This window comes from Alexandromys fortis, unplaced genomic scaffold, assembly GCF_014885135.2.
Source record: "Alexandromys fortis isolate MF-2015 unplaced genomic scaffold, M_Fortis_MF-2015_v1.1 scaffold_201, whole genome shotgun sequence".
Lineage (NCBI taxonomy): Eukaryota > Metazoa > Chordata > Mammalia > Rodentia > Cricetidae > Alexandromys > Alexandromys fortis.
Window position 1 is genome coordinate 1,804,225 of NW_026068087.1, and position 26,952 is coordinate 1,831,176.

Genomic DNA, 26,952 nt, shown 5'->3' on the forward strand with positions numbered 1-26,952 from the left:
TCCCACTCCACCCCCATCTAATCCTAAGAGATGGTAAGGCCCTCTTTGCTTTGTGGAAGGCCCGAGACCCCCCCTACTACATCTAGGCTGAGCAAGGTATACATCCACAGAGAATAGGATCCCAAAAGGCCAGTATTTGCAGTAGAGATAAATCCCAGTGTCACTACCAGTGGCCCCTCAGTCTGCCCCAGCCATACAACTGTCAACCACATTCAGAGGGACTAGTTTGGTCCTATGCTTGTTCCTTCCCAGTCCAGCTGGAGCTAGTGAGCTCCCTAATTAGCTCAGGTAAACTGTTTCAGTGGATGAATCCATCATAGTCTTGACCTCTTTGCTCATAATTCTCATTCCTTCCACTCTTCAACTGGACCTTGGAAGCTCAGTCCAGTGTTCCAATGTGGGTCTCTGCCTCTGTTTCCATTTGTTGTTGGATGAAGGTTCTAAGTTGATATTTAAGATAATCATCAGTCTGAATACAGGGCAAGGCCAGTTCAGGCACCCTCTCTTCTATTGCTTAGGGTTTTAGCTGGGGTCATCCTTGTGGATTCCTGAGAATTTTTCTAGAGCCAGGTTTCTTGTTAATCCCATAATGGCTCCCTCAGTCAAGATAACTCTTTCCTTGCTCTCATCTCTGTCCTTCCTCCATCTCAACTATCCCATTCCCTCAAGCTCTCCCCAACCCTCCCCTTCTCCCCTTTCTTCTATCCCCTGCCCCCATGCTTCCAATTTTGTCAGGAGATCTTGTCTGTTTCCAATTTCCAGGGGGTCTATATATGTTTTTCTTTGGGTTCACCGTATTACTTAGTTTCTTGAGGCAGGATCTCATTCTAAGTCAGGCTTTCCTGGAACTTACTCTGTAACCTAGGCTTACCTCAAACTCACCCTGATCCTCCTGCCTCAGCCCCCAGAGTTCTGGGATGACAGGCATAAGTTAACCAAGATTGGCTAGCCATCAATTTTTAAAACAATACTCTTTTACTCAGTGTTGGGAATTTGTATTAAAATTTTTAAGTTCATTTAACAATTTAAAAAATCAGATGATAGCTGGGCGGTGGTGGTGCACGCCTTTAATCCCAGCACTCGTGAGGCAGAGGCAGGCGGATCTCTGGGAGTTCGAGGCCAGCCTGGTCTACAAGAGCTAGTTCCAGGACAGGCTCCAAAGCTACAGAGAAACCCTGTCTCGAAAAGCCAAAAAAAAAAAAAAATTAGATGGTAAAAAGCAAATTCACCTGTTTTTTTTTAAATACAAAAATATATAAAAAAGTAAATATGAGGGCTAGCTAAATTCAACACATTTCCTGCATTTTTTGGATTTCACTAGCTTTTGGCAAACATTGCTTTCACTTACATAAAGTTTATTGATTCCAATATGGTATTCAAAAGTGACTCACACCTCTTTAGATAGGACAGGTGTTTCTACCCTTAATCTCCTGTGAAAGAACTTGAATCTGAATGGTACACTAACAAACAGCATGAGACTTGTCTGAACCAGTCAGTTTTCCTTGAGCACACCAGCTGTAACACACTGATGCATTTACAAGATCATAAAAGTATTTAAGTTCTCGCCATGTTTTTTCCCCTGAAGCAGAGACCTGCCTTGTTCACAAAGGGTTCTTTGCATGAACAGTAACATGTAAATTCCAGCACGGATGAATGTTCTTCAGAGATTCACCTTGATCGCAGCCAAAGGCACCACCACCCCCGAGCACCTAAGCCCCAGCTGGGACCCTGATAACAGGATCTTTTTGTCCTTCGTCTAGGATGTCTGTGTCAGGGCTTATCTGGCTCTTCGTCATCACACCAACCTGCTGATCATCCTGTTCTCCATGATGCTGATGACAGGAATGCCCCAGTTAACAAGCAAAGAAGATATTGAGTATATCCGAGACGCCCTCACAGTGGGGAAGAACGAGGAGGAGGCTAAGAAGTATTTCCTCGACCAGATTGAAGTTTGCAGAGACAAAGGATGGACGGTGCAGTTTAACTGGTTCCTACATCTCGTTCTTGGCATCAAACAAGGAGAGAAACACTCTGCTTAATATTCGGCGCTAGAGCCAAAAGCAATTTTGTGTTCGAAAGCTTTTGAAATCAGCATGTGTCAGTCATCAGACTTAGCTTTAAAATGCAATAGGACTCTCTGAACACTGGCACTTCAGAAATACAGTTTTTTTCCCCAGTTGAACTCTTCTCCAGAGGAAAAAACGTTGGCATTAATGATGGTTTGGTTAATATTCAGCGTGAGACTTCTTTGCTCTTTTCCCCTCTCAGACGCCATAATGTTGATGAACATTCTAAGTTTAAATAGACGGATGGCTTGTTTATCACACCTGATGCTCTCGCACTGCGTGTCTCTGGAGGTGCTTTAGTAGAATAATTGGTGAAACCTGTGGTCACATGTGTTTACTATACGTTTTGGCTTTCCTGTGGTCTTTAAGAGCAGAAAAGGGTGCGAGCCTTGCTAAGCTCTGCTGCATGCTTTACAGTTTGTCTCCGAGCATCCCCTCTGTGCCCACAGACGTTGGTGATATGCTGGAAGCAAGCATGGTAGCCTTTTGAGTGCCTTTAGCAATTAGTCTCTCTGTGTGCAGCTGAGATGCACACATGCTGAAAGCAAGCTCTGAGCCTGAGCCTTGACCCTCCCCTGCTGGTGTGGCTCCAGGGTTATGGATATGAAAAATGAAGGTAAGACCTTTTCCCCAGAGTGAATAACCTAATACAGTCGGTGTCATTGTCTCTGGCACAGAAACAGGAAGTGGCTAAATGGAGCCTTTGACGCACATTGATGGTTGTTCTTACCCCACCTCTCTTCTTCCTGCCTTCTTCAAGGACAGTTCTTCCCAATAGCTCAAAATGACTTGAAAGGCTTATGAGAATCACAGGTACTTATCTGTGGAGCTGATCCATGGAGTTTTAAAAAGTTCCCGAAAATGTTATTAGCCAAATGCTTTAATATTACATTTCAGTCTGAACAGTTTTGTTTATTTTTTAATGGAAGAAGATACCTGCTATCAAATGTATTCTTGCATAGTCATTTTTTTTTAATTTTGAGACATCCTGAAGTTCATAAAGGCAATTGAACCATTTTCCATTATTTCTCATTTCTTAAATGTTGTTATTTGTTATTAGTGTTGATCTGCTGTAGAGACAGAGCAGTAAATTATTTAATCAAATAGTTTTACCCATCATTAATTCCACAGAAAGAACTGTGTTATTGGTGTCCAGATTAAATATAACCAGATACAACTTTTTCTGATTTTTAATTTTTCAAGATAGACTCTTCACTTCGTTGGAGCCCAAACTGATTTTTTGTGTTTGCAGAAGTCAAGTATCACCTGATTCTGTTTCAATAAGAATCATCAGGGACACTTTAAAAATGCCCTTACCTTTGGTTTTTTTGTTTGTTTGCTTGTTTGTTTTGGTTTTTGAGACAGGGTTTCTCTGTGGCTTTGGAGCCTGTCCTGGAATTAGCTCTTATAGACCAGGCTGACCTCAAACTCACAGAGAGCTGTCTGCCTTGCGTTTTTAAATCAGCCCACTTTCAATAGATTATAATTTCATTAGTGTGGAATGATCTGGGCATAGTTTCTGAGTACTCAGGTGAATCTAATACATGCAGGGAAGAAGCCTCACGTGGGCCATGAAGATGTAGGTATCCCTCCCTGCTTACTGGACCTTCTGTGGCTCATAGCGAGCTACAAAAATACTCTTCATTCCTAGCAACTAACCCTTTTAAAACCATGTCGTCTCCTCTACAGAAGGACAAGCCCCTTGCAATTGTATCCTTCCTATGAATAGAGATTAGATGTTTTACGGAACTTCCTTACCGCGGTTTGCTAATGTAGGTGGAGAAAGACTGGTGCGGTCTACCTTCAACTGGAAGCCATTCCTGAGCTTCCAAAGAAGAGCCATGCAGACTTTGTACAGACTTTGCCTTTCATTTGCATTGCTGAAATGATCATCTTGATGATAAAACAATTACAAAGTATATCTGTATTTAGCTTTTGACACACATGCATACAAATTAGTTCTTTAAATGAGCCAGCGTCTTCATAAAGCTGAAATACATGACGCCACGTACTGGGTTTTATTCTTCCATTTCCCAAAGAATGTAGACCTGCAGACAAGCAAAATTCACATGCTTGCTTCCTTTACATAGTTCTTGCAAATGATCTGTTTTCACACCTTTGAAAATATTCTAGACCTGGGGTCCTCCTTCTGCTGGGCAAATACCGATGTCTCTATCTTCAGTGCTCAGTGAAAACACATATCACAGGTCAGATGGGTCAGGTCAAAGCAACTTACATGTATATCTAAGACTGGCAAAACACACACACACACACACACACACACAAAAGCAGCTGTTGTAGACTTGGTCCAATATGACTGCACTTCGCTGGGTTTGGTGATGCTCTGAAAAGGCCAGAAAGACATTATGGATAAAAAGACATTATTCATAATGCAAACAAATTAAGTATAATAAGTGTATTGTTTTCAGGAGATGGGTTGCTTTATTTTTATTAGTTCTTTGAGAATAGTGTACAATGAGTTTTGGCCGTATTCAGCCAGTCCCCAATCTTTTCCCAGATTCACCCACTTCCCTACCTACCCAAACGTGTGTCTTTCTTTTCTCCCGGCCATGGAATCACTCCTAAAGAAAGCACACTCTTCCCCTCCCAGCAGCTATCAATGGCCAGTAGTTCCTGGCTAGGGGCAGGACTTGGTACCCACCCCATCTCTCCATGCCGGGATTCAGTCTGGCTTGAGCTTCCATGGGGCTTGTCCTAACTACTTCACGTTCACCTGTGCCGCTGGCCCAGTGTGTCCAGAGGACGCTGCTTTCCTGAATCGTTCACCACCTCTGTTTCTTACGGTCTCTCCGGTCCCTCTTTGTATGATCACTAGCCTGGAGGAGATGGTAGGGTATGGATGGTCCATGTAGGGCTGAATATTCTGCAGCCTCTTGTTCTCCACTCCACGCCATTTGTGAGTCTCAGTGGTAACCATCATCAAATGCAGATAGATACTTCCTGATGTGGGTTGAGAGGTCCGCTGATCTGTGGGTATGACAAGTCATGAAGGGTCAGCCATGGGAGTTTCCTAGCATGATTTGGAAGCCATTGGTCCTATACTAATGGTAACTGATTATATTTTTAGATAAATTAGAAAATACATTTCTGAAATTACAGTTATTGTCTTTTGTAGGGTAGACTCTGTTTTCCATAATTGGCAGTTATGTTTGAGAGTATGAAGAAAATGAAATAAGCTAGAATTTCTTAAAGATTCTGTTGACTGGTTTCCGGCTTTATCCAACCTAATCATTCAGTTCCACTCTTGGTGCTTCTTCGTGTGTTTTCAGAGGCTCGTTTCAGGACAGATGCCAGGGAATTCTACAGCACTTGCGCGGCTAGCCCTATCTGGCAGCTAAGACGGTCTCTTGTATTTTAATTACAAGTGTTAATTTAAATAAAAAAATGTTTAAACTTCCAAATGGTTCTGAAACTCAAATTCTTTAGTTTGATTCATTGTTGAGTGCTCACTGCCTACAAGACACTACACGGTGTGCTGGGGAATTGGGTGTGCAACAAGACGGGCTAAATCCCAGTTCTTACAGTGTTCTTCATATGCTGGTGATGCAAGTGTGCAAGTGTGTGTGTGAGAGAGAGAGAGAGAGAGAGAGAGAGAGAGAGAGAGAGAGAGAAAGATATTTGTGTATGTGTATGGGTTCCTGTGTGTATGCTTGTGTGTATGTGTGTGTGTGATTTGTGCATGTGTATGGGTTCCTGTGTATGTATGTCTATGTGCACCTGTGTGTGTGTGTGTGTGTGTGTGTGTGTGTGTGTGTGTGCAGACCAGTGATCAACACTGGGTGCCTACTTCTATTGCACTCTGACTAAAATCTCAAGTCAGACTCTCTCCTGGAAGTGTAACTCACTGATTGGCTAGAAGAGCTGGCCAGAAAGCCCTACAGAACCTCCTGGAACTGTGACCCATTCTGCCCTCCCACCCTCTTGCTCACACCAGGTTGCGAAAGGCCGGGACTCAAAAAACTAAACTGGAGGGAAGTAAAGGAAGGTACTGATGTTGACTCTAGTCTACACATGAGCATACACGTGCACACACAGAGATAAGCAAAATAATATAATAACAATAATAATTAACTGCCTTCATTTTAACTAAAATTTGCAAACACCCTAAAAGTCTCTCTACAGGAGATCAATTAGCTAAGTGCTGCTGAATTATGAGCTGGGATGTAGCTCAATTGATAGTGTTTGCCTAGTGTGAACACAGCATGGATTCGGCCCCCAGCACTAAATAAACCAGACACAACTGTGCACACCTCTACCAAAGTGAATGTTAAAGGCAGGAGGGCCAGACACTCAAGGTCATTCTCAGCTACTTATGGAGTTTGAGGCTAGCCTGTGCTAGATACCTTGTCTCAAAAATAAATTGATTAAAAATGTAAATGATAGTGTGTGTATACATAACAAATTTGGGAGGATATACAGACTTACTGTTGTTTGAGGGCACAAGGGAATTGAATGTAAGACCTCACACATGGAGGAAAAGTACTCTATCAGTAAGCTGTATCTCCAGTAAGTTATACAGGCTTGCTTTGTACTCATGGTAGCCCAGGCAGATCTTGAGCTTGTGATCCTCCTGCCTCAGCCTCCCAAGTGGCTGGGAGTTATAGCTTATACTATTGTGGTGATTTTTGTTTCTTGTGCATTCGCTTTTTCATTTGGATATTTGAGTTTCTTAGCCAGGAGGAAGCATTAATAATTTTTATTTTGAAAAAAAATGTATTCTGCTTGGCAGACATCTTTTAACTGAGATCATGCCTCAATAAAAACTCAGAAAAAATGGTTCTCAAAAAACAAACAAACCCTAAATTTGAAGTCTATATTATCAAGCAGTGACATCAAAGATATTATTAGAAGTTTGGGGCATGAAAACGGTCAAGTCTTCTTCCTTATCTGGCCCTACCTAGCGGTGACCTCTTTTCCCTATGACTGGCCTTGGTTGGTCTGGACAGTAACAGTGCTACCATCTCAGTCAGGAACGTCCTGCCTGCTGCAGCCTCTCGGCTCTGCACATCTGCGCTGCCTGTGGCCATGCTGCACTCTCTGCGCACATCTGCGGTCCCCCTGGGAGGTGCAAACAGCCTCATTTTCACTTCTTGTGAATGTCAGGTTCTTTTCTGAGCATTTGCTCATTAACGCAAGTGAGTAAATCTCCCTGCCTGCTGCTTTGGTAAGAATTACTCCTTCCGTGTGGTTTTGAGTCAGGCAGTTGGAAGAGGTCCTGGAAGACAGCAGCCTACCAAGGAATGCAAGGTCCCTTGGCAGGACAGAGCAGTACTGCCATGTGCCTCACATCAGAGGAAGTGTCCCACCAATCAAACCAAATCTTCTGATCATACTTTAAAATTAAAGTAGGTTCCTGTTGTCTGGCAGAAAGCCACCACCATTTCCAGGCATTGCCAAGGTTGATAGCCGAACAGTGCTTTCTGCAACGAGATGTGTCTGGTGGTCAAGTCTACACGGTACACGCATGCACGTGCACACACACACGCGCGCACACATGCACACATTCATACACGCGTGCACACATGCACACACACATGTAAGCGTGCGCACGCATGTGCACACACACACACACACACACACACACTGCCTTACCTTTGCATCATCACTAAGCACTTGTTCTGTAAAACCACCAGTCTTGTGGCTACTAAGGGCTTTCCCTGGGGAAGTCTCAAAGCCACACAAGTGCCAAGTCCTTGACCCTCCACCCCCACCCTGGCTCTGCTCATTCCACAGTTTCTCAGTTCTAGAAACTAGAGAAAACAGTTTCTAGTTTTTAAAGTAACTCCTGCCTCAGGCACTAATTGCTTAATGTGAGTTTGTTAGAGGCCAGCCTGGTCTACAGAGTAAGTTCCAGGACAGCCAAAGCTACACAGAGAAACCCTGTCTTGAAAAAACAAAAAACAAAGCAGAGAAGACAAATCAGATGTGGAAACATCAATGTCCCACAGTGGCTGCAGCCACTAACCAGGAGGGAGCCCTGTGTGGAAGGTATGCTGGGTTCCCATCGTCAGGGACCCTTCAGACAGCTAAATGCCCTCAAGTGTCTCAGTGCCTATGATGGCAATCCCACTTGCCTATAAAACCTCATTCCTTGATTTTGGAGCTGGATCATGCGCCCAGCAAGCTCTTGGGTGATGGTAATAGTGACGACAACACACGGAGGGCCGTGTTCTATAAAGTGATCACCCACTCTTTGCCATTCTCTCTTCTGTCTTCCTGTTTTGTCAGATACAAGTTCACGGGCAAGCATGAGACCAAATGTAAGCTAGCAAGAAACATGGAAGGGCACCCGGTCCCCACACTCAAAGCAGTGCGCTCAATAACCCTCAACTAGAAAGAGGCAAAGACAATCTGAGCAGCATACAGACACCTTGCACACTTGGAGAATTGTTGCCTATGTTTTTGATTTTCGTCAACACCACCACAGACCCCTCAGAGGCAGCTAGAACAGGCCATGAGCTAATTTAGGAGGTTGTACTGAAGGGGTGGAGTACAAAGTCCTGGGAATATTGAGACCAAATCCTGTATGGAAATGGCTCCTGAGACCAAAACCACTACTGTGTGTATGAAACTCAGCTGTGATAGAAGATACTGAGAAGCAAACACAAGTCAGGCACCATCTGGTAGAGGTACCAGATGCGTTCACCCCTGACAAAAGAGGAAAACCTGTGACAAATCAGAGTGTTCTGCTGTAGCAGGGGACAGGGATTACACAGACAGGCCTCTGACTAGGAAGACCAGATAGACTGTGGTATGTTACAATAGAGGTTTAAATAAAAAGTCAGGAAAATGCAACTGTGGCAAGAGTTTATTCTGACTAAGGGCCCAGGAGAGGTTTTATAGGGAAGGTGACGTTTGGATTAGCTCTTAAGATGCTAATAGGATCTCAGCATCCAGGAGTGATGGCAGAGGTGACAAGACACAGGGCTGAAGCACTGAGAAATACCAATGGAGAGACAAAGGGGAAGAAAGGAAAATCTAGGCCTTTTGTCTGGGCAGAGGAAGTTTGGTTTATTTGAGAAGTAATTGGAAGCATGAGCGATTTCAGACGTTTTGGACATCCACACATATAGATAATAAAGACGACCCCTCACGGTGAATAAACATGGTCTTGCCTGAAGGAAAGGAAGGGAGGGAGGGAGGGAGGGAGGAAGGAAGGAAGGAAGGAAGGAAGGAAGGAAGGAAGGAAGGAAGGAAAGAAGGAAGGAAGGCAGAGAGAGACAGAGACAGAGAGAGACAGAGAGAGACAGAGAGAGAGGGAGGGAGAAAGGGAGGGGGGGAGAAAATTCTTAAAGACAACATAATATAGTTGAATATAATTGGGGAAGGCACATGGTACAAGATCAAGCTGAGATTGTTCTTGCAAGTCATGTTCCTACTACACTAACACAATTTAGTGACGCACGCCTTCAATCCCAGCACTCGGGAGGCAGTGGTGGGAGGATCTCTGTGAGTTCGAGGCCAGCCTGGTCTACAAAGCGAGTTCCGGGACAGCCAGAGCTGTGACACAGAGAAACCCTGTCTCGAAAAACAAAGCAAACCAACGAAATTGAACATGAAGGTACTCTCTGAGACTCACATTCTCTACCATTTAGCACCTAATTGGAAAGACACAACTGCTCGATCTAAGCATGCCGAGCACTCATTCCGGCCTCCTTCATAGCAAGGAAGGAAAGCGATGCAGGCAACGGGAGTGAATCTCCCTGTCTTTCTTCCACAAATGAACCCAGGTCATCTAGTTCCCCTGCAGAGTGTGCAGCTGACATTTAGTGAGGGAAGAAGAAAGATGATCTCTGGTTATGTGGGTGTGTTTCAGGCAAACACGTTTTCCCATCAGTTTCTGATTTCAAATGAGAACCCCAGGCACACACAGGCAGGTTTAGCGCTTAATATTCAGGGAGGAGGAAAGAATAGAAGTTACATGGTTTCCCTGGAAACCTTCTCTACAGGGCTTGCACATGTATTCTCTCAAGAAGCAGGTGAGACAGCCTAAGGGTGCTTCTGGGCCCCGGGTCCTTCATTAAAGGGTGAAGGCCATGGCCTCCCCACTGTCTCTGCAGAAGCAATAGTTGGATTTATTTTGTTCAATGTTATTTAATGTCAAGTCTCTTTTTACCAGTGGATTTAATGAGAAACATGTGCTTGGCTTTCTTCAGCATCATCTGAAGTGTTTGTGAGCTCCAGCACGTAAGAGAGATGCAAAGATAGTTCTCTCTGGAAGTCAGAGTACAGAATTTGATAGTTCACTAATTACAAAAATTATTTTATTTTTTGTTTTGTTTTGAGACAGGCAGGGTCTTTCTATGCAGGTTTGGCTGTCGTGGAACTCACTACGTAAACCAGACTGACCTCCAACTCACAGAGATCCACATGTCTCTGCCTCCTGAGTGCTGGCATTAAAGGTGTACGCCATTAGGCCTGGAAAAAATATTTTACCTTATATTCTCCTTATATTCAGAATGCATTACAGATCAGAATAAAAATGAACTTGAATGGAGTCATAAAAATAGTTATCAGTCCCAAGATCCGCTTCTTTTAAAAAACATATTATTTTATTTTATGTGTATGAGTTTTGATCTGTTTGCATGTCTGTGAACCCTACACTTGCCTGGTGCCATGAAGGCTGGAAGTGGGCATTGGAGCCCTGAAACTTGAGTTACAGACAGTTGTGAGCCACTATGTGGGTGCTGGGCATCAAACCCAGATCCTGTGGAAGAGCAGCCAGTACTTTTGACTAAGCCGTTTTTTTCCATCCCCAATCTACATTTAATCCCAGAGTTTTGGAGGCAGAGGCAGGTGAATATGAGACCAACCTGGTCTACGGAGTGAGTTACAGTCATAGTTACATAGTAAGACTGTCTCAAAAAAGAATCACAGTCATCTGGATTAAAAGTAAGCATGTCAGCAGGACAGTGGTGGTGCACACTTTTAATCCCAGCACTCGGGAGGAAGAGGCAGGCAGATCTCTGTGAGTTCAAAGCCAGCCTAGTCTACAAAATGAGTTCCAGGACAGCTAAGGCTACACAGAGAGACCCTGTCTTGAAAACCAAAAATAATAAATAAATAAATATAAATTTCAAAATAAAAAGCAAGTAAATGGTACCTCTCAAAGTGTCTTCACATGGCTGAAGAGATGAAGGGTCTCTTTTGGCCCCCCTTTTTAAGGTCATTAATAGTACTCATGAGGACTCCACTTTGATGGCCTAATCGTCACCCGTGCCTCTTCTCTGGCTGCCATCATTCTAAGGATACTTTTATCATCTGCATGTTAGGACACAAACACCTAGCCCAGAGCAGGAAGTGAGCAATTCCTTCTTTGGCTACACTCCATCATCCTCTTCCTGTTTCCTTCTCTTAACCTAACTCCCTCAGCACTTCAGGAATCAATAATCTAAATCCTGTAGCCCTGGCGGCTCTGTGTCTTATTTCTCTCTTCACAGCAGCTAGTGTTTTGATCAGGAAGAAAGCACTAACTCCCCTGTGTCTGCGCTCTGTGCACTGGCACCCAGTTCGCGAGCTTCAGGCAAGGGGGCTGGAGGTTAAAATACACAGACACACACAGACAGAGAGACAGCAACAGAGGTTATCCTTGAATTCCCCAAGAATGCCCCTTTTATTGTGTTCAGGGGCAGATTATATAGAGCTAGCCACGCCCCAGCCAAACCCACCAGAAACCACTCTCCTGCCATCAGGAACTCCTGAAGATCTCCTGCTCAGAGCAGCTGTAGGCACTCAGATCAGGGGATTACAAGAAATTCAGGATCTGGGGTCTCACTGCTCCCAGCATCTCAACCTAACTCCCTCGGCACTTCAGGAATCAGTCTCTCTGTCTTATTTCTCTTTCAAATCAGCTGGTCTTGCTAAATTTTCTAAGACATAAAATCTGAAGGCGCCCAGGTGTTCATCACTGATGACCACTTCCTACTTGCCCTTCTTGACCTGTGTTCTTCTCAGCACTAAAACTGATCATTTGCATGGACAAGAAGTCCCATCAGCCTTTCTGCAGAATTCACTACAAAGCTGCTCTTTCCACAGAAGCCCCACCTTCTAAACTCAATCCCCTGTTTCTGAAAATCACAAATAAAACACGCATCGGGCTCATGATGAAAACCTGTATTTTCTTTTTCTTGAACTTCTCAAAATGCTCTCAAATCTTTTAACTTAGTGAAGTAGTGGTGTGTACCCTGAGTACCTAGAATATTCTGCTTCACAAAATTTGTCAAGTGATTTGAGGTTAGTTGGGAGTTGCATGAATCCAAGCACAGAAAGTACAGAGTGGGGAGCTGAGACGGCCTGGGTCAGTTCCCAGCACCCACATCCATTTTTAAAATTCATCCATAAAGACCAGAGTAGACAGAAGTTTTCAAAATGTTAGGTCAATGGGACAATACAATCAAATTATTCATATCATTTTGAACTGAAGTACTAAAATCTAAAATATGTATTTTAAAAATCCGTTCAGAAACAGGCACAAGAACATACACACAAGCCTGACATGTAAGAGCTCAGTTATTAAACAGGAACTCCAATATAAACTCACCTATGTCTGTAGGGAAACAACTCCGAGTCTTGACTTCAAGGTCACTCTGAGGTTGTGAGCGAGTCTTCCCGACCAACCATCATAATTGTATTCTCACAATTCTTTGGTGTGCGCATCACTCCTCAAACAGTGATTTTTTTTAAAAAATCCAATGTTTAATGAATAAGACATCCACATAAAGAATATCAGTACTTCCCTGATTGCCCTTTGGGCTGACTAGGGAGGGGGACTTGATTGGGAGAGGGGGAGGGAAATGGGAAGTGGTGGCGGGGAAGAGACAGAAATCTTTAATTAATTAATTAATTAATTAATTAAAAAAAAGAATATCAAGTACTAAGGCTGGCTATGGGGGCTACAGAGGTCTTGTATAACAGGTTCACAGCTAAAATTATAGAGCTATATTTAAATATTAAATTCAGCATGGGTTTAAATATGTGATATGAATAGGTCCATGGTCAAAGTCAGTGTTCCACCAGTTGCATCTGGACATCCCTCAGGCTGTTCTGTCTCTTGTGAAGTGATGTCTCATACAGACATACAGATGCAGCTCTTCCCAAGACCTACAGGTATTGTTGTATGAGAGAGGCAGTCACTTAGGCTGTAATGACTTTTTGGTCACATTTTTTAAATGACTTCCCCAGAAACAAATGGAAAACACTTTTTTGGCAACATATAAATATTTTTTTTACATTTATTTATGTATTAGTGTCTGTGCATGAGTGAGGCTACGTGTGTGGCATTCTAAGGACAAAATTGGGAATTGGTTCCTTTCTTCCATCTTGTGGGTCGTGAGAATTGAACTCAGACAGTCAAGTTTGGTAGCAAGCACTTTAACCCACTGAGCCACTCGTCCATCTTTTTGGCCCACAACCTACAAATCTTGATGGAGGTCTTTCCATCAAAAGCATGTACAAGTGTGAGGTCAGTGTATTTGTTTATTTCTTCATGAGATTTAGTAGATTTTTATGACATGTTTTTGTAGTTAGAAGATCTATGTAGTCATTTCCACACAAAAACTAACTGTAAGTTCCCACTGTGCACCAGTCACTGGGTAAACAGTGATGAAGGACGGTCTCCATTCTATGTTATTCTAAAGCAGATAACAATAAAATCACAAAACAATTACCGATTTTAAGCAGTGTGCTTAAGAAATAAACTAGTGATATGTTAGCAATGAAACAGGACAACAAGAACAGGTGAGGGAGTAAAGAACTTCTGAGAAATCAAGTTCTGAGTTCAGATCTCAAGCTCTAAAGAAAATAATTCAACTTACAATGCCATCCCAAAGGATAAAATAGTGCAATAAGTTCAACAAGTGTGAAACTTGAATTCTTGAAACTACAATAGCAGTGTTGAAAGGAAATTTTAAAAAACTAAGTGAAAAGACATACATGTTCATAAATGAGGGACTGGTTAGGTAGTTGTCAGTGGTTCCCAAATAATTATGCAGGTTCAACACAAACCTCAAAAATAATGCAATCAGTACTAACACAGAGAAGCATGGACCTAGAATAACTTCAGCAATTTGGGAGCAAAAAATTTTAAGGATCCACATCCTGATTTTAAAACCTACAAGAAAGGTAAATCACAACCCTATGCTACTGAAAGAATCATGGGTAGATAAATCAAAAGGTTGTGATCAAGAGTCGAAGTGATTTCCAGTAAAGGTGGTAAGACAATTCCATAGGTGTTGAGAGAGGTTTCTGTCCTGCCAGGTCCTGCAGCCATTCAGTCCCAAAGAAACACACAGAGGTCTACATTAATTATGAACTGGTTGATCCATTAGCTCAGGCTTCTTATTAACTTTTATATCTTAAATTATCCCATAATTTTTGTCTGTGTTAGCCATGTGGCTTGGTACGTTTTATCAGTGAGGCATTCTCATCTTGCTTCCTCTGTGCCTGGCTTCCTCTGTGACGACTGCAGACTGACTCTTTCCTCTTCCCAGAATTCTCCTGTTTTGGTTGTCCTGCCTCTACCTCCTACCTACATTTCCTGCCTGGCTACTGGCCAATCAGCATTTTACTAAAATAATACAACTGATAAAGCTTTACAGGGTACAATATCATTGTCCCACAGCACATAGGAAAATATCAGCACTCTCAAAATGACAAATTTATCAAAAATAAAGTTTTGCTTCTAATGATACCATCAAGAACTTAAAAGACAACACAGAGAAGGAGAGAAACTTTTTAAGTTTTTCAGGATTTATTCATTTTACTTCATGTAAAATGTACTTTGCCTGCATGTATGTATTGTACTACATGTATGTTTGGTACCTGTGGAGACCAGAAGAGGGCATTGGAGCTCAGGAAACTGCAGTTATTGATGGTGTGAGCCACCATGTAGAAATCAAACCCATGTCCTCTGGAAGAACAAGTGCTCTTAACTACTGAGCCATCTCTGCAGCCACAGAAAGTAAATACTTTCAAATCATTTACCTTATAAAGAACTTGTGTCTAAAACATATAAGGATCTCTCATAATGATAATAAAAAGTAAATTTAACATTAAAATGGATCTGAATACATATTTCTCAAAGAAATTATTAAAATATCAACAAGTAAAATGAAAGATTTGAAACATAATTGGCCATTGTGGAACTGTCACTCAAACCCTGATGACATACCAATTTACACCTACCAGGATGGCTGTGACCAGAGGAGCAGTAAGTACTCTAGAGGACATGATGGATCTAGAGCCTTGTCTACTTCTGGTGAAGAATAAAACTCATGCCTGCTTTGTAAGAGTCTGGCTGGCCCTTAAAAGGTTAAATATCAAGTTATCTTAGGGCCTAGCAATTGAACTTGTAGCTGTATAGGAAGACAAAGTATGGCGGTATATGACTAAGAATGGCCCCCATAAGCTAACAGATCCTTGGTTCCCAGTTGGTGGAGTGTTGGAAAAGGCTAGGGGGTGTGGCTTTGTTGGAGGAGGTGTGTTCCTGGGGATGGGCTTTGAGGTCCAAAAGCTCATTCCAGCTCCCCCTTCTCTGTGTGTGGGGGGGGAGTGTTCTGCCTAAGGATCAGGACTGCAGCTCTCAGTATGGCTGCTTTCCTGCTACCCTGCTCCCTGTGGTGATGATAATGGGCTAACCCTGCAAATCTGTGAGCAGCCGCCAGTAAAATGTGTTCTTTCATAGGAGTTGCCTTGGTCATCGTGTCTCTTCACAGCAATAGAGACCCCAAAAGGAAAACCTATTTTCATACAGAAGCTGCTACACAAACAACAATGTTATTCATGACAACAAAAGTAAAAGAAACCCTGGCCTGCAGGCAGAGTACTGAGAATACTATATACATAATAAATAAATAAATCTTAAATAAATAAATAAATCTTAAAAAAAAAAAAGTAAAAGAAACCCAAAAGTTTACTTCTTGCTGAACTGGTAAGCATGCTGTAATACAGCTTTACAATGGGGTATATCACAAATAAAAAAGATGAAATATCTTGAAAACGGTAAAATAATATCACCTCAAAAGACCACATATTGTGTTATATCATGTCTATTAGTGTTCAGAATTGATGGATGTGTGGAGGTAGAGGTGGATTAACAGTGGCATAGGTGACTGGGAAGAAACAGAGCGACTGCTCACAGGACCAGCTTTGTTTACAGGGTGCTACAAATGTTCTGATTGGTTGTGATGGATATGTAACTGTGAATATGCTAAAACCCTTAGATTTTGAGTGGATGAATTGTATGGTGTATCAGTTATACCCCTAATACATTAAAAAAAAAAAAAGACAGGCTCTCACTATGTAGCTCCGACTGGCCTGGAACTGGGTGTGTGAACCAGGCTGGCCTTGAACTCACAGAGATCCATTCGCCTCTGCCTCCTTAGTGCTGGGTTTAAATCATATGCCGCACACTCAGCCAACTTTTTTTTTCCCTTTTTAAAGCAATCAGAAACAATTCCAAGAAACATCAAGTTCCCTCAATCAGAGGGAGAAACTGAGAATTTAAGGTAACCAATCCATCTTGTTTTTAGTGCCGTCTCTGTGTTGATAGGGGGGGTGGATATCTATTCTTTGGGGCCCTTATGTCCATCTGGTGTTTCAACAAACATTGTAATCTCTAGTTTGCAAATCAACAGTCTGGCCAAGGCCCAGCCTCTTGTTAAACTTTAGGCTAAGAGTAACTAACTGCCCTTGAAGAACAAAGTTTAACATAGTAATTACTGTGTTTGTTATTTTTCTGAGTGTTTTTCTCTAGCCTCAGACAAACTCTAGTGTCTTGCCTCCACTGTCTTCATTTCAGCCTTTTCCCTTTAATACTTATTTCTTCAGTATGTATACAGTGTTATGCCTGCCTGTATGCCTGCAGGCCAGAAGAGGGCACCAGATCGTATCACAGATAGTTGTGAGCCACTCTGTGGTTGCTGGGATTGAACTCAAGATCTCTGGAAGAGCGGCCAGTGCTCTTAACCTCTGAGCCATCTCTCCAGTCCCCCAGCCTTCTTTTTTTTAAAGCTGACACTGACTAGAAGTCTCTTTAATACAAGGATGATATGCTAACAATATGAGTTACTCTCCTCCTGCTTTTGTTTTTGCCATTATTTCTAAAACGAAATTCCTGGTCCTATTGATTTAATAATATGTCATGTAATAAATGAGATAATCTTCCAAAGGAAAGTATTAATCAATAGCAACAGTATTGATTTCAAAATGATATGATATAGGGCTGGGGAGAGGGCTCAGATGGTGAGTGTTTGCCCACCTGCATGAGAATCTGAGTTCAGACCCTGAGTTCGTGGAGTCTACCCATATAAAACACCAGGCAGTGGATGTCTGTGGGCCCAGGGCTGTATGGGCCCAATTCTGGAAAGTAGAGACAGGAAGATCCCTGGACTTGATGGCCAGCTAGTTTAGTGAAGTTGGTGTGCTCCAGGTTTAGGTAGAGACCCTGTCTCAAAAAAGTTCAGTGGGTCTGGCCGTGGTGGTGCATTACTGGGGATGCAGAGGCAGGCAGATCTCTGTGAATTTTAAACCAGCCTGGTCTGCAAGAGCTAGTTCCAGGCTTCAAAGCTACAGAGAAACCTTGTCTTGGAAAAAAAAAATTCGGTGGAGGGGATGGGGAGATGGCTCAGCAGTTTAAGAGCACTGCTGCTCTTTCAGAGGACCCAGGTTTGCTTCTCAGAACCGTCATGGCTGAGACAACCATCTGTAAGTCCAGTTCCGGGATCTGTAAGTCCAGTTCCGGGGATTTAATACCATCTTCTAGCCTCTGCAGACACCACACACAAGGGTACATAGGAATACAGGCAGGAAAAGCAACCCATCATGTAAGAATAAAAACAAAAAAACCTTTTTAAAAAATAAAGTGGAACTAGGGTGGTGGTAACACAAAACTTAATACCAGCACTCAGGAAGCAGAGGCAGATGGATTTCTGTGAGTTTGAGGCCAGTCTGGTTTACAGATCAAGTTCCAGGACAGTCAGAGATATTATACAGAGAAACCCTGTCTCGAAAAAAAAAATAAACAATAAATAAAGTAGAAAGTGATAGTAGAGAAATATACCAATGCCATTCTCTGACCTCCGCACACACATGCACACACATGCACACATGTGCACACACATGGTCATGCACGCATGCACACATGTGCGCACACACCTCCATGCACGCATGCACACACATTCAACATACATGCACACAAATAATACATTAATATCTACCTTATATTCCAGACTCTAAAGCTCCCATTCTCCTTTCCGTGCCTACTTTTCAGTCCCTTAGATGAAAGTTACCAACTTCTCTTTGCCTGACTCCTTGGGTACTTTATTATTAGGAGATTTTAAAATATCAGAACCTTCTGAAGAGCTGAAGCAAATGACTGGAGTATGGAGGGGAGGGGCTACAAGCATAGAAGGGGCGTGTCCATCAAATTAAAGAAGAATGGAAGACAAAAGTCTGTACACGGAGCTTTGTGTGAGTGAATACACTTGTAGTCCCAATAGGTAAAAACTGGAAGGTTACGAGTTTGAGGCCAGCTTGGGCTAAATAGTAAGACCCTGTTGCAAAAAAAAGCCAAACCAATCTGGGCATGGTGGTGCATGCGCTAACCCCAGAATTTGGGAGGTAAAGGCGGGAGGATGAGATGTTCGGTGCCATCTTCATCTGTAGAGTGAGTTGGCGGCTTGCCTGAGCTACTGGAAACAAACAAATAAGAAGGATCGCATGTCTCTCTTTCGTTGGGGTTTGCATCGGTCACTTCCGTATCATTGTGACCAAATTCCCCGACAGACAGTGGAAGGGAAGACGTGATCATTTTAGACGCAGTTTTTTGAACGGTTTCTATTCATCGCGGAGGAGTCATGACAACAGGAACAATACAAGATGACTTACAAGACCGACAGGAGCATTTGACCAAGGCCTCACATGACAGCCACACCAGGAAGCAATGATAAAAGGCCAGACCAAAGGCAGTATAAACCTCCGAGGCTCGCCCCAAAATATCTCTTCCCACCAGTCAGGTCCTGCCTTCTAAAAGCTCCACAGCTTCCAAAGAGACCAGAAGCTCGGGATTCAAAACATAGGCCTCGGGGAGATACTGCAGATGCAAACCATAAAGGAATTCTATCCCTCTTCCCGTTCCACCAGCGTATTTAGATGTTGGTTTGCCCCTAGGTTATACCTAATATTAGAGCCTTGGAAAGCTGCTCTGGAAAGTTCGGGCTGTGCTCGCGCCCCATTTACAAAGATTCGATAATAGATAATGCGGTTATTGTGTATCATTTTAATCCAATGAAAGCTTGTCATCTTGAGAGGCCTATTCTACCCTCAGATACTGACTCTTTTTTTGTCTTTAAAGGAAATTCCATTCCGGCACAGTGATGGCTGAACACCCTCTGAAGCGCCGTGGGGGTTGGAACGGTGACTCAGAGGCAGCCCCCCAGGGACTGAGACACTAATGAGATGAAGCACAAATAACTTGGATACAAGGCAGCGAGAGTAGCACCCATCGCTTCTGCAGTTAGTTGATGATTTGTTTCCCAAAGCTTTCCTTCCCTGCTTAGCAGCCCCTGTGACTCCTAAGAATTTGAATAAAATGCAAATATCAAAACCATCACACGCAACATCATCCTCTGTCAGTATCATTTCCTCCAGTTTCCTGATTCTGTGAAAAATATCCAGACCCGATAATGCTCCAGTATTCAAATCTGTTTCCAGGGGTGGGGATCCCCCTGACAGAGACAGCAAGTGCAAAGCTAGAATAAACAGGAAACTAAAAAAAGAGCCAAAGACTGATGACCCAAACTCTCTTCCTTTATGACCTCCCCCCCTCCCTCCTCTATATAGAAAAGTTCACGCTAGAGGCTTCCCCACCCACCCCAAATCAATAGCTCTCCTTTCCCCAGTCCTCCTGAGCTTCCATCCGCTCACACAGCTCTCACATGAAGAACTGCAAACAGCAATAGCCAATATCCTGCTACTGACAACGCCCTGGAATGTATGGGACCTGGGAGCCGAGGCTCCTTGTGAGTCTAGAGGAGAACCAGCCTACAGAAAGCCTTAGGCGAATGGCTGCATGGTGCCCTGGTCATGGCAGGTAGGTACAGTCCGGCCTATAGAAAGCCTTAGGTGAATGGCCGCACTGTGTTCTGGTCATGGCAGGTATGTACAGCCTTGCTTCCCTCTACCCAAATCTTTCTTTCCTTCTCTCTTTGAAGAGCCTGGTTTCTAAATCTTGAACCTGCTACGATCTTTCCCAGCCCAAGCTCCATCCTGCCGCTCCAATCTTTTCAACGCCCCCCTCCTCTGTCTCTCCTTGTTTCAGTGATAACGTTCATCGGCGTTTACAGTCACTTATTTCAGGCCCTCGACACAGTATTATTCATTAGAGCTGGTCATGTATCTTAGCAACAATGCCTAACACAATATACATATGCTTTTTTAAAGGTTCGAAAAAACGTCCTGGCAGGCTTTGTAGTTTTGATTAAATTCTGTTTGATTGTACTTTATTTAATTTCCAGGGAAATGGAAAACTCCTCAGCCGTAGCCACAGGGTTCTGTTCATTGTGTCTGTATTTATACTGGCGTTTTTCCTTCCCTCCCTTCCCCACAGTGAGACCCCATCCACCAAACAGCCCGGCTTGGGGATAGTGTGTGGGTACCCAGGTTTGTCCTGCCAACCATGGCTGAAGGGGAAGCTCTCTTTGAGGGGTTTTAGAAGATGCTCTTAAGTAAGGACCCTCTTTCTCACGATCTCTGCTTGGATCCAATGGGAAATGACTTCAGCTATTTCAACTAAAAACCGTTCATTCTGAAGCAATTTAACTGACGCTTTCCCAAGCCGAAGACGTTACCTTCTCAAGGACACATCCTTCTGTACCCACAATTCCCTGCAGCCTTTTCTCGTATTTTGAGCCTTTACATTCTCATGGTTACTTTTCCTTTTTAAAGTAAAAGGACAAGGTCATCGTTTTACTTCTACCAATTCTGTGTGTTGTCAATACAAATATGTCCAGAGCTTATTGAGCCTTCATGCCATGTGGCATGGACCTATGGCAATCCGTTTGCCTGTACCTGCCACACAGCCAATGTTTGGTCAGTCCTGAGCATTCTTAGGTGCTGCTATTCACCAGCAAATATCTGGGGGCATAAGAATTACCAATAAATTACAACGTTCTTTTGTTTGAATTTATTATTTTAATGGATTCTCCTTTTGTAGGTGCCTTTTTTTGTGTTATTTCCTCTCTGTCTGGTCAGTTCAGTGTGGGTTCTCTTTAAGGGCTGTGCTGGCCCCCTTTGCCAGAGCTGTATTGAGCCTATGTATTTCAGTGCATTTGCAGGAGCTAACCCCCAGGGGGCAGAGTTAACAAACTAGACACAGATGATGGTTGCTGCATCAACTCCACTGGAGAGCAACCTCTTCCCATTTGGTAGGGATTTTGGCTTTTCCGCAACTACTCCTTCTCGCCTGGTGATATAAGAACAGCTCTGGATGCCAAAAAAGCAAAGGCCATGCCAAACTTACTGTAAGCCGGCTGGAGAACCTTTTGTACGTGGCCAGAAAGTATCCTGGGCTTGGCAATTTTGACACCTTTTTAAAGCCTTTCCCAATCCTTTATGTTATGTTCTAGCTTAGACTAAATACGTCCAATATTCACAATGCCAACAAACATCTCTACAGAACTAATTCATTCATGTTTTTGTTTTGTTTTGTTAATAATTGACCAAAACCTCTTCAGAAAACCATTTTTACAGAAGTACATTTGTGTCTGACCTCAGTCCTAGATTATAGTGAAGACCAAATAGTAAATAATAATAACAAGACACCATTACTGTTTTACGGAATGGGTTGGGGGATGGCTCTTTGGACAAAGGGCTTGCTGTGAAAGCGTGAATACTGGGTTCAGGCCATAAAGAAATGCAAGGTGCAGTAGCACATGCCTGCAGTCCCACCATGGTGGGAGGCAGAGACAGGTGAGTCCTGGGGCTTTAGGAGCCTGTCTCAAAAAGTAAAGTGGCTTCTGGGAGTGCACCAGACGTTGTTGGCACACTCCTTTAATCTCAGCACTCAGGAAGCAGAGGCAGGCAGATCTCTGTGAGTTCAAGGCCGGCCTGGTCTACAGAGTAAGTTTCAGGACAGCCACGACTACACAGAAAAACCCTATCTTGAAAAAAGAAAAAAAAAACGTGGAGAGTGATAGAGGTTAAGCTCTGGCCTCCACATGTACCACACAGGCAGCTTACTCCCTTCCCTGTGCATACATGCACACACACAAACACGCACACACACTCGTGTGCACGCTCACACACACACACACGCTTATGGTATTAAATTAATATCTTCTCAAACATTCTATTAAGATATTTCTGTTGTAATCCCTCTGTCAGCCTAAACATTACCCACCTTGCATATCCTTCATCTTACCCGTTCCACTGACTGTTCAATGACATAACTTCCTGATTTTCATCTCCTTCCTAAATGTTATTGCCATTGGATTCTTTGAGATAGCAAACAATATTTGACATCATTCTCAGTCTACCCAGAGAAAGTCTCTACCCTCCATTGTTGGAGGCATGGAGGTCTTTGTGGTCCCATAAAAGCACTATGGGAACATGGAATGCTAAACACACCGGGTTGTCTCTTCAAACGAAGGACTCATAAACTGTTACCCACCCGGAAGGCTGGGAGCAGACGTGGTTAATAGCTGGGGACCTTTGTGCTATCTGTGTGGCCAGACCACACTGGACCCTTCCCCAGACCTTTCATGTGAGCTTGTTTTTCCCAGTCAATCTATAGAACCCATCCCTATGCAGGTGTCACATGCAGTCACCTATAGAGCCCATCCCTATGGAGGTGTCACATGCAGTCACCTATAGAGCCCATCCCTATGGAGGTGTCACGTGCAGTCACCTATAGAGCCCATCCCTATGGAGGTGTCACATGTAGTCACCTATAGAACCCATCCCCATGGAGGTGTCACATGTAGTCACCTATAGAACCTATCCCCATGGAGGTGTCACCTGTAGTCACCTATAGAACCCATCCCCATGCAGGGGTCACATATAGTCACCTATAGAACCTATCCCTATGGAGGTGTCACCTGTAGTCACCTATAGAACCCATCCCTATGCAGGGGTCACATATAGTCACCTATAGAACCCATCTCTATGGAGATGTCACATGTAGTCACCTATAGAGCCCATCTTATGGAGGTGTCACATGTGGTCACCTATAGAGCCCATCCCCATGGAGGTGTCACATATAGTCACCTATAGAGCCCATCTCTATGCAGGTGTCACATACAGTCACCTATAGAACCCATCCCTATGCAGGTGTCACATGTAGTCACCTATAGAACCCATCCCTATGGAGGTGTCACATGTAGTCACCTATAGAACCCATCCCCATGGAGGTGTCACATGTAGTCACCTATAGAACCCATCCCTATGCAGGGGTCACATATAGTCACCTATAGAACCCATCCCTATGCAGGGGTCACATGCAGTCACCTATAGAACCCATCTCTATGCAGGGGTCACATGCAGTCACCTATAGAACCCATCTCTATGGAGGTGTCACGTGCAGTCACCTATAGAGCCCATCCCCATGGAGGTGTCACATGTAGTCACCTATAGAACCCATCCCTATGCAGGGGTCACATATAGTCACCTATAGAACCCATCTCTATGCAGGGGTCACATGTAGTCACCTATAGAACCCATCTCTATGCAGGTGTCACATGCAGTCACCTATAGAACCCATCTCTATGGAGGTGTCACATGTAGTCACCTATAGAGCCCATCTCTATGGAGGTGTCACATGTGGTCACCTATAGAGCCCATCCCCATGGAAGTGTCACCTGTAGTCACCTATAGAGCCCATCCCTATGGAGGTGTCACCTGTAGTCACCTATAGAGCCCATCCCTATGCAGGGGTCACATGTAGTCACCTATAGAACCCAGGACTGGTAGGGGAAGGCAGAATTCTCCTGTTTCGACTTCCGAGCCATTAGCTAACCTTCCCGTTAGACCCTGATGACACTCTCACCTCTGACCTCACTACACACCCACTTGGATCACTGTGCCCCTCCCCGACCCCACAGGACTTTAATCTCTGTGCCTCAACCACCTTTGTCACAGTGCCTTGACCTCTCCTGACCACAAGCTGAGCTGAATTAATTACTTCCCTGAATTACTCCACTTCTGAAATCCTACATGCCAGTACTCACCCCCACATCCTATCCCTCCAGATGCCAACACAAGTTTTATCCAATCTGACTGATATCTCCAGCTGGATCCCACCTTCTCCCCACAGCTGGTTCATGTTCCTCTGCTGTTCTTTTCAATCCTAGCCTCTGAGCTCAATCAGCTCAGTCCTTTGCCTCTTACCTGCTTTCTTTACCCAGTTCCTCACCTATTCATGGCCCCTTTTTCCTTCTCTCCCCTCGTCCTCCTCTGTCTTACATCTTCCTGGGTGACGTCATCCACTCCCACAGTTGTAATACTAACAAGCTGATGCTGTCTAAATGTGTATCTCTAGCCAGAGCTCCTCTGTAAATCCCAGAGTCACATAACTGAGTGTCTACTGGGCATTCCCAGACTTCAAACTCAGCTTGTCAAAACGGAGTGACTCACCACTCCCCCTCCCTGGGGGTGGGAAACGTGATCTTCCTTCCAGTGTCCTTCAAGTGAATGAATGGTACGTCATGGCCATGCTGTCTCTAAGGAAAACCGGGAGTCCTTCACTCTTCTCCTCCCTTTAGCCACCTGTGCTATTTCAGGGAGCCTGTTTGGCCAGTTGTTCTCACTCCCAATTATCTGAGGAATGCACCCATTTTATGAGCCTCATTAATGATCAGAGTTCTTTGGTTGTAAATAGGACTAGCTCTCAATAATTGTGTGTGTGTGTGTGTGTGTGTGTGTGTGTGTGTGTGTGTGTTCAAAAGCATGCAGTGGCTTGCAGAGGTAGGAGACCTAATGTATACAATGGACTGATTCAGCTCTAAGTAATTTACGACACCGTATACCTCATAACTAACCTATCTCAATACCTCTCATGTCACCTCGGCCATTCAACCTAAACACAATAGCCAGTAATCCCTTTTTATAAGACTCTTTTTATCTCTGTCCTTCTTAAATTTCTTCAGTGGCTAATCAGGCCCTTCAAAACAAAACCCTTAAATCTTCAATATTCAGGAACTGGCATCTACTGGCCCGATCCCTACCCATTCATCTGCTCTCCTTCTACCTTACACTTGATAATTGCTGGGTCCTATGAAACTACAATCGGTCTTCAGATGTACAACCCCCACCCCCATGTTTCTGTGCTTGTACCAATAAGAGCAGCAAAATACAGCCAAGATAGTTTAAATGAAGAACTACATTCAAAGGCATGGGAAATATTGAGTGAGGAAAAAAGGCAAGAGAAGACACAGCTCCCCCAGGCCAGCAGTCATGGGAAGGGGTTGCTAACACAAGCTGAAGAGACAAATGGAAAAATCCTGACAGCAGAAGATTTGCCTAGAAAGGAAAGCCTATGATTAGCAACTGCTGTTGGGACGCAATGCAGCTACTCCAGAAAACCAGGCTGCCCACCCATATCCTGTGACTTCTACACAATCAGAGACTTCCCCTGCCTGGCCATCCCAATGCACACACACCATAGGATCTGGCACAGAGGGTACTCAACAGATGGTTACTGAATTGATTTTTTTTAAAAGAATTTTAAATTACTTTTTCATTTCTCTACATAGATGCTGAGGTCAATAGGTTCATAGGCAATATGAGAAAATTGGAGTATTCCAGATAGGGTTGGAGAGAGAGTTTTAAATTTTAGTTTATTTTAATATGTGTGTGCCTGAGTGTATGCTTGTACATCATATTCAGGAACCCGTGGAGGTCAAAAGTGAGTGTTAGATGCCCTACGACTAGAGTGTCCAATAGTTGTGAGGGGCCACGTGGCTGCTGAGATCCTAACACAGGCTCCTCTGGGAGAACAGCCAGTTCTCTAAACCACTGAGCCCTCTCTTCAGCCCCCAGAGATGTTTATTGAGAAAAGAAAGTAACCACCATTCTAGGTTCCTTCTGTCTGATTAGGAATTTCCTCCCCCACGAAAACCAGCTTCATTCAGTTACAGTAACAACAGTAATTCCGACTTCACAGAAACAAGGGAGAACACTGTTCAGCCTAAGCCAGAAGGTGAGGGGTAGTATCTCCCTGCTCAGTATCTGCAAGAAAGTCTCAAAACATGAGGATAATTGGAGCAAAAAAGGCGGGAAAAGCAAGCTTACTGAGAATGTGCAGGCCTCCTTCGGCCTTGTAAGCACACATAAACGACAGTAAGATATCCCATAAGAAACAAAAGTAGGTTTGCCCACTGAGAGCAAATCTAAGCCAAGATGTAAGGGATGAGTATGAGGACACAGAAAGTTGATATCTCATAGACCTATACAATCTGACAGAAATCTGATTATCTTTCAAAATACACAATTTAGGGGCCTGGAGATATCCCTAAGTGGTTATGAGTGCTTGCTGCTCTCCCAAAGGACTGAGTTCAGTTTCCCACAGTCAGGAACGGAGGTTCATGACCACTTCAGCTCCAGGAGATCCAACGCCCTCTTCTGGTCTCCTTGGGTACCCACACTCACATGGCACACATACACATAAACACAGATAAACGTAAATTTTCAAAATACATGGTTTAGGAGTTTAAGTAGGGCATGCACATCCGTCAACACCTGACTACCCTGGAAACACAGACAAGGCTTAACTTGTAGGCCAGGGACTCGCTGGCTCTCCGATCAAAGTGGATTCATGAAGATATACTGCACTGGGAGCCAGTATCAATTTTGACCCTAATTTGAATTTTTATCA

General features: G+C 43.6%; 2 protein-coding genes and 1 long non-coding RNA gene across 5 annotated transcripts in view; 2 read left to right on the plus strand and 1 right to left on the minus strand.

The window, feature by feature from the left end:
* Pik3cg (phosphatidylinositol-4,5-bisphosphate 3-kinase catalytic subunit gamma) overlaps positions 1 to 5,479 on the plus strand; it is a 34,375-nt gene extending 28,896 nt beyond the window's left edge. For all 3 annotated transcript variants that reach the window (XM_050122310.1, XM_050122309.1, XM_050122306.1), the window contains exon 11: positions 1,761 to 5,479. In XM_050122310.1, coding sequence (XP_049978267.1) covers positions 1,761 to 2,039 — 279 coding nt within the window. In that variant the 3' untranslated portion in view covers positions 2,040 to 5,479. The remainder of the gene's footprint in view (positions 1 to 1,760) is intronic.
* Prkar2b (protein kinase cAMP-dependent type II regulatory subunit beta) overlaps positions 1 to 26,952 on the plus strand; it is a 710,703-nt gene that overhangs the window by 526,755 nt on the left and 156,996 nt on the right. The gene's annotated exons all lie outside the window — the stretch shown is intronic.
* The window catches only part of LOC126488680 (uncharacterized), a 51,468-nt gene continuing 29,146 nt past the window's right edge, over positions 4,631 to 26,952 (minus strand). The window contains exon 3 of the long non-coding RNA XR_007588776.1: positions 4,631 to 5,054. This is a non-coding gene — a long non-coding RNA (uncharacterized lncRNA). The remainder of the gene's footprint in view (positions 5,055 to 26,952) is intronic.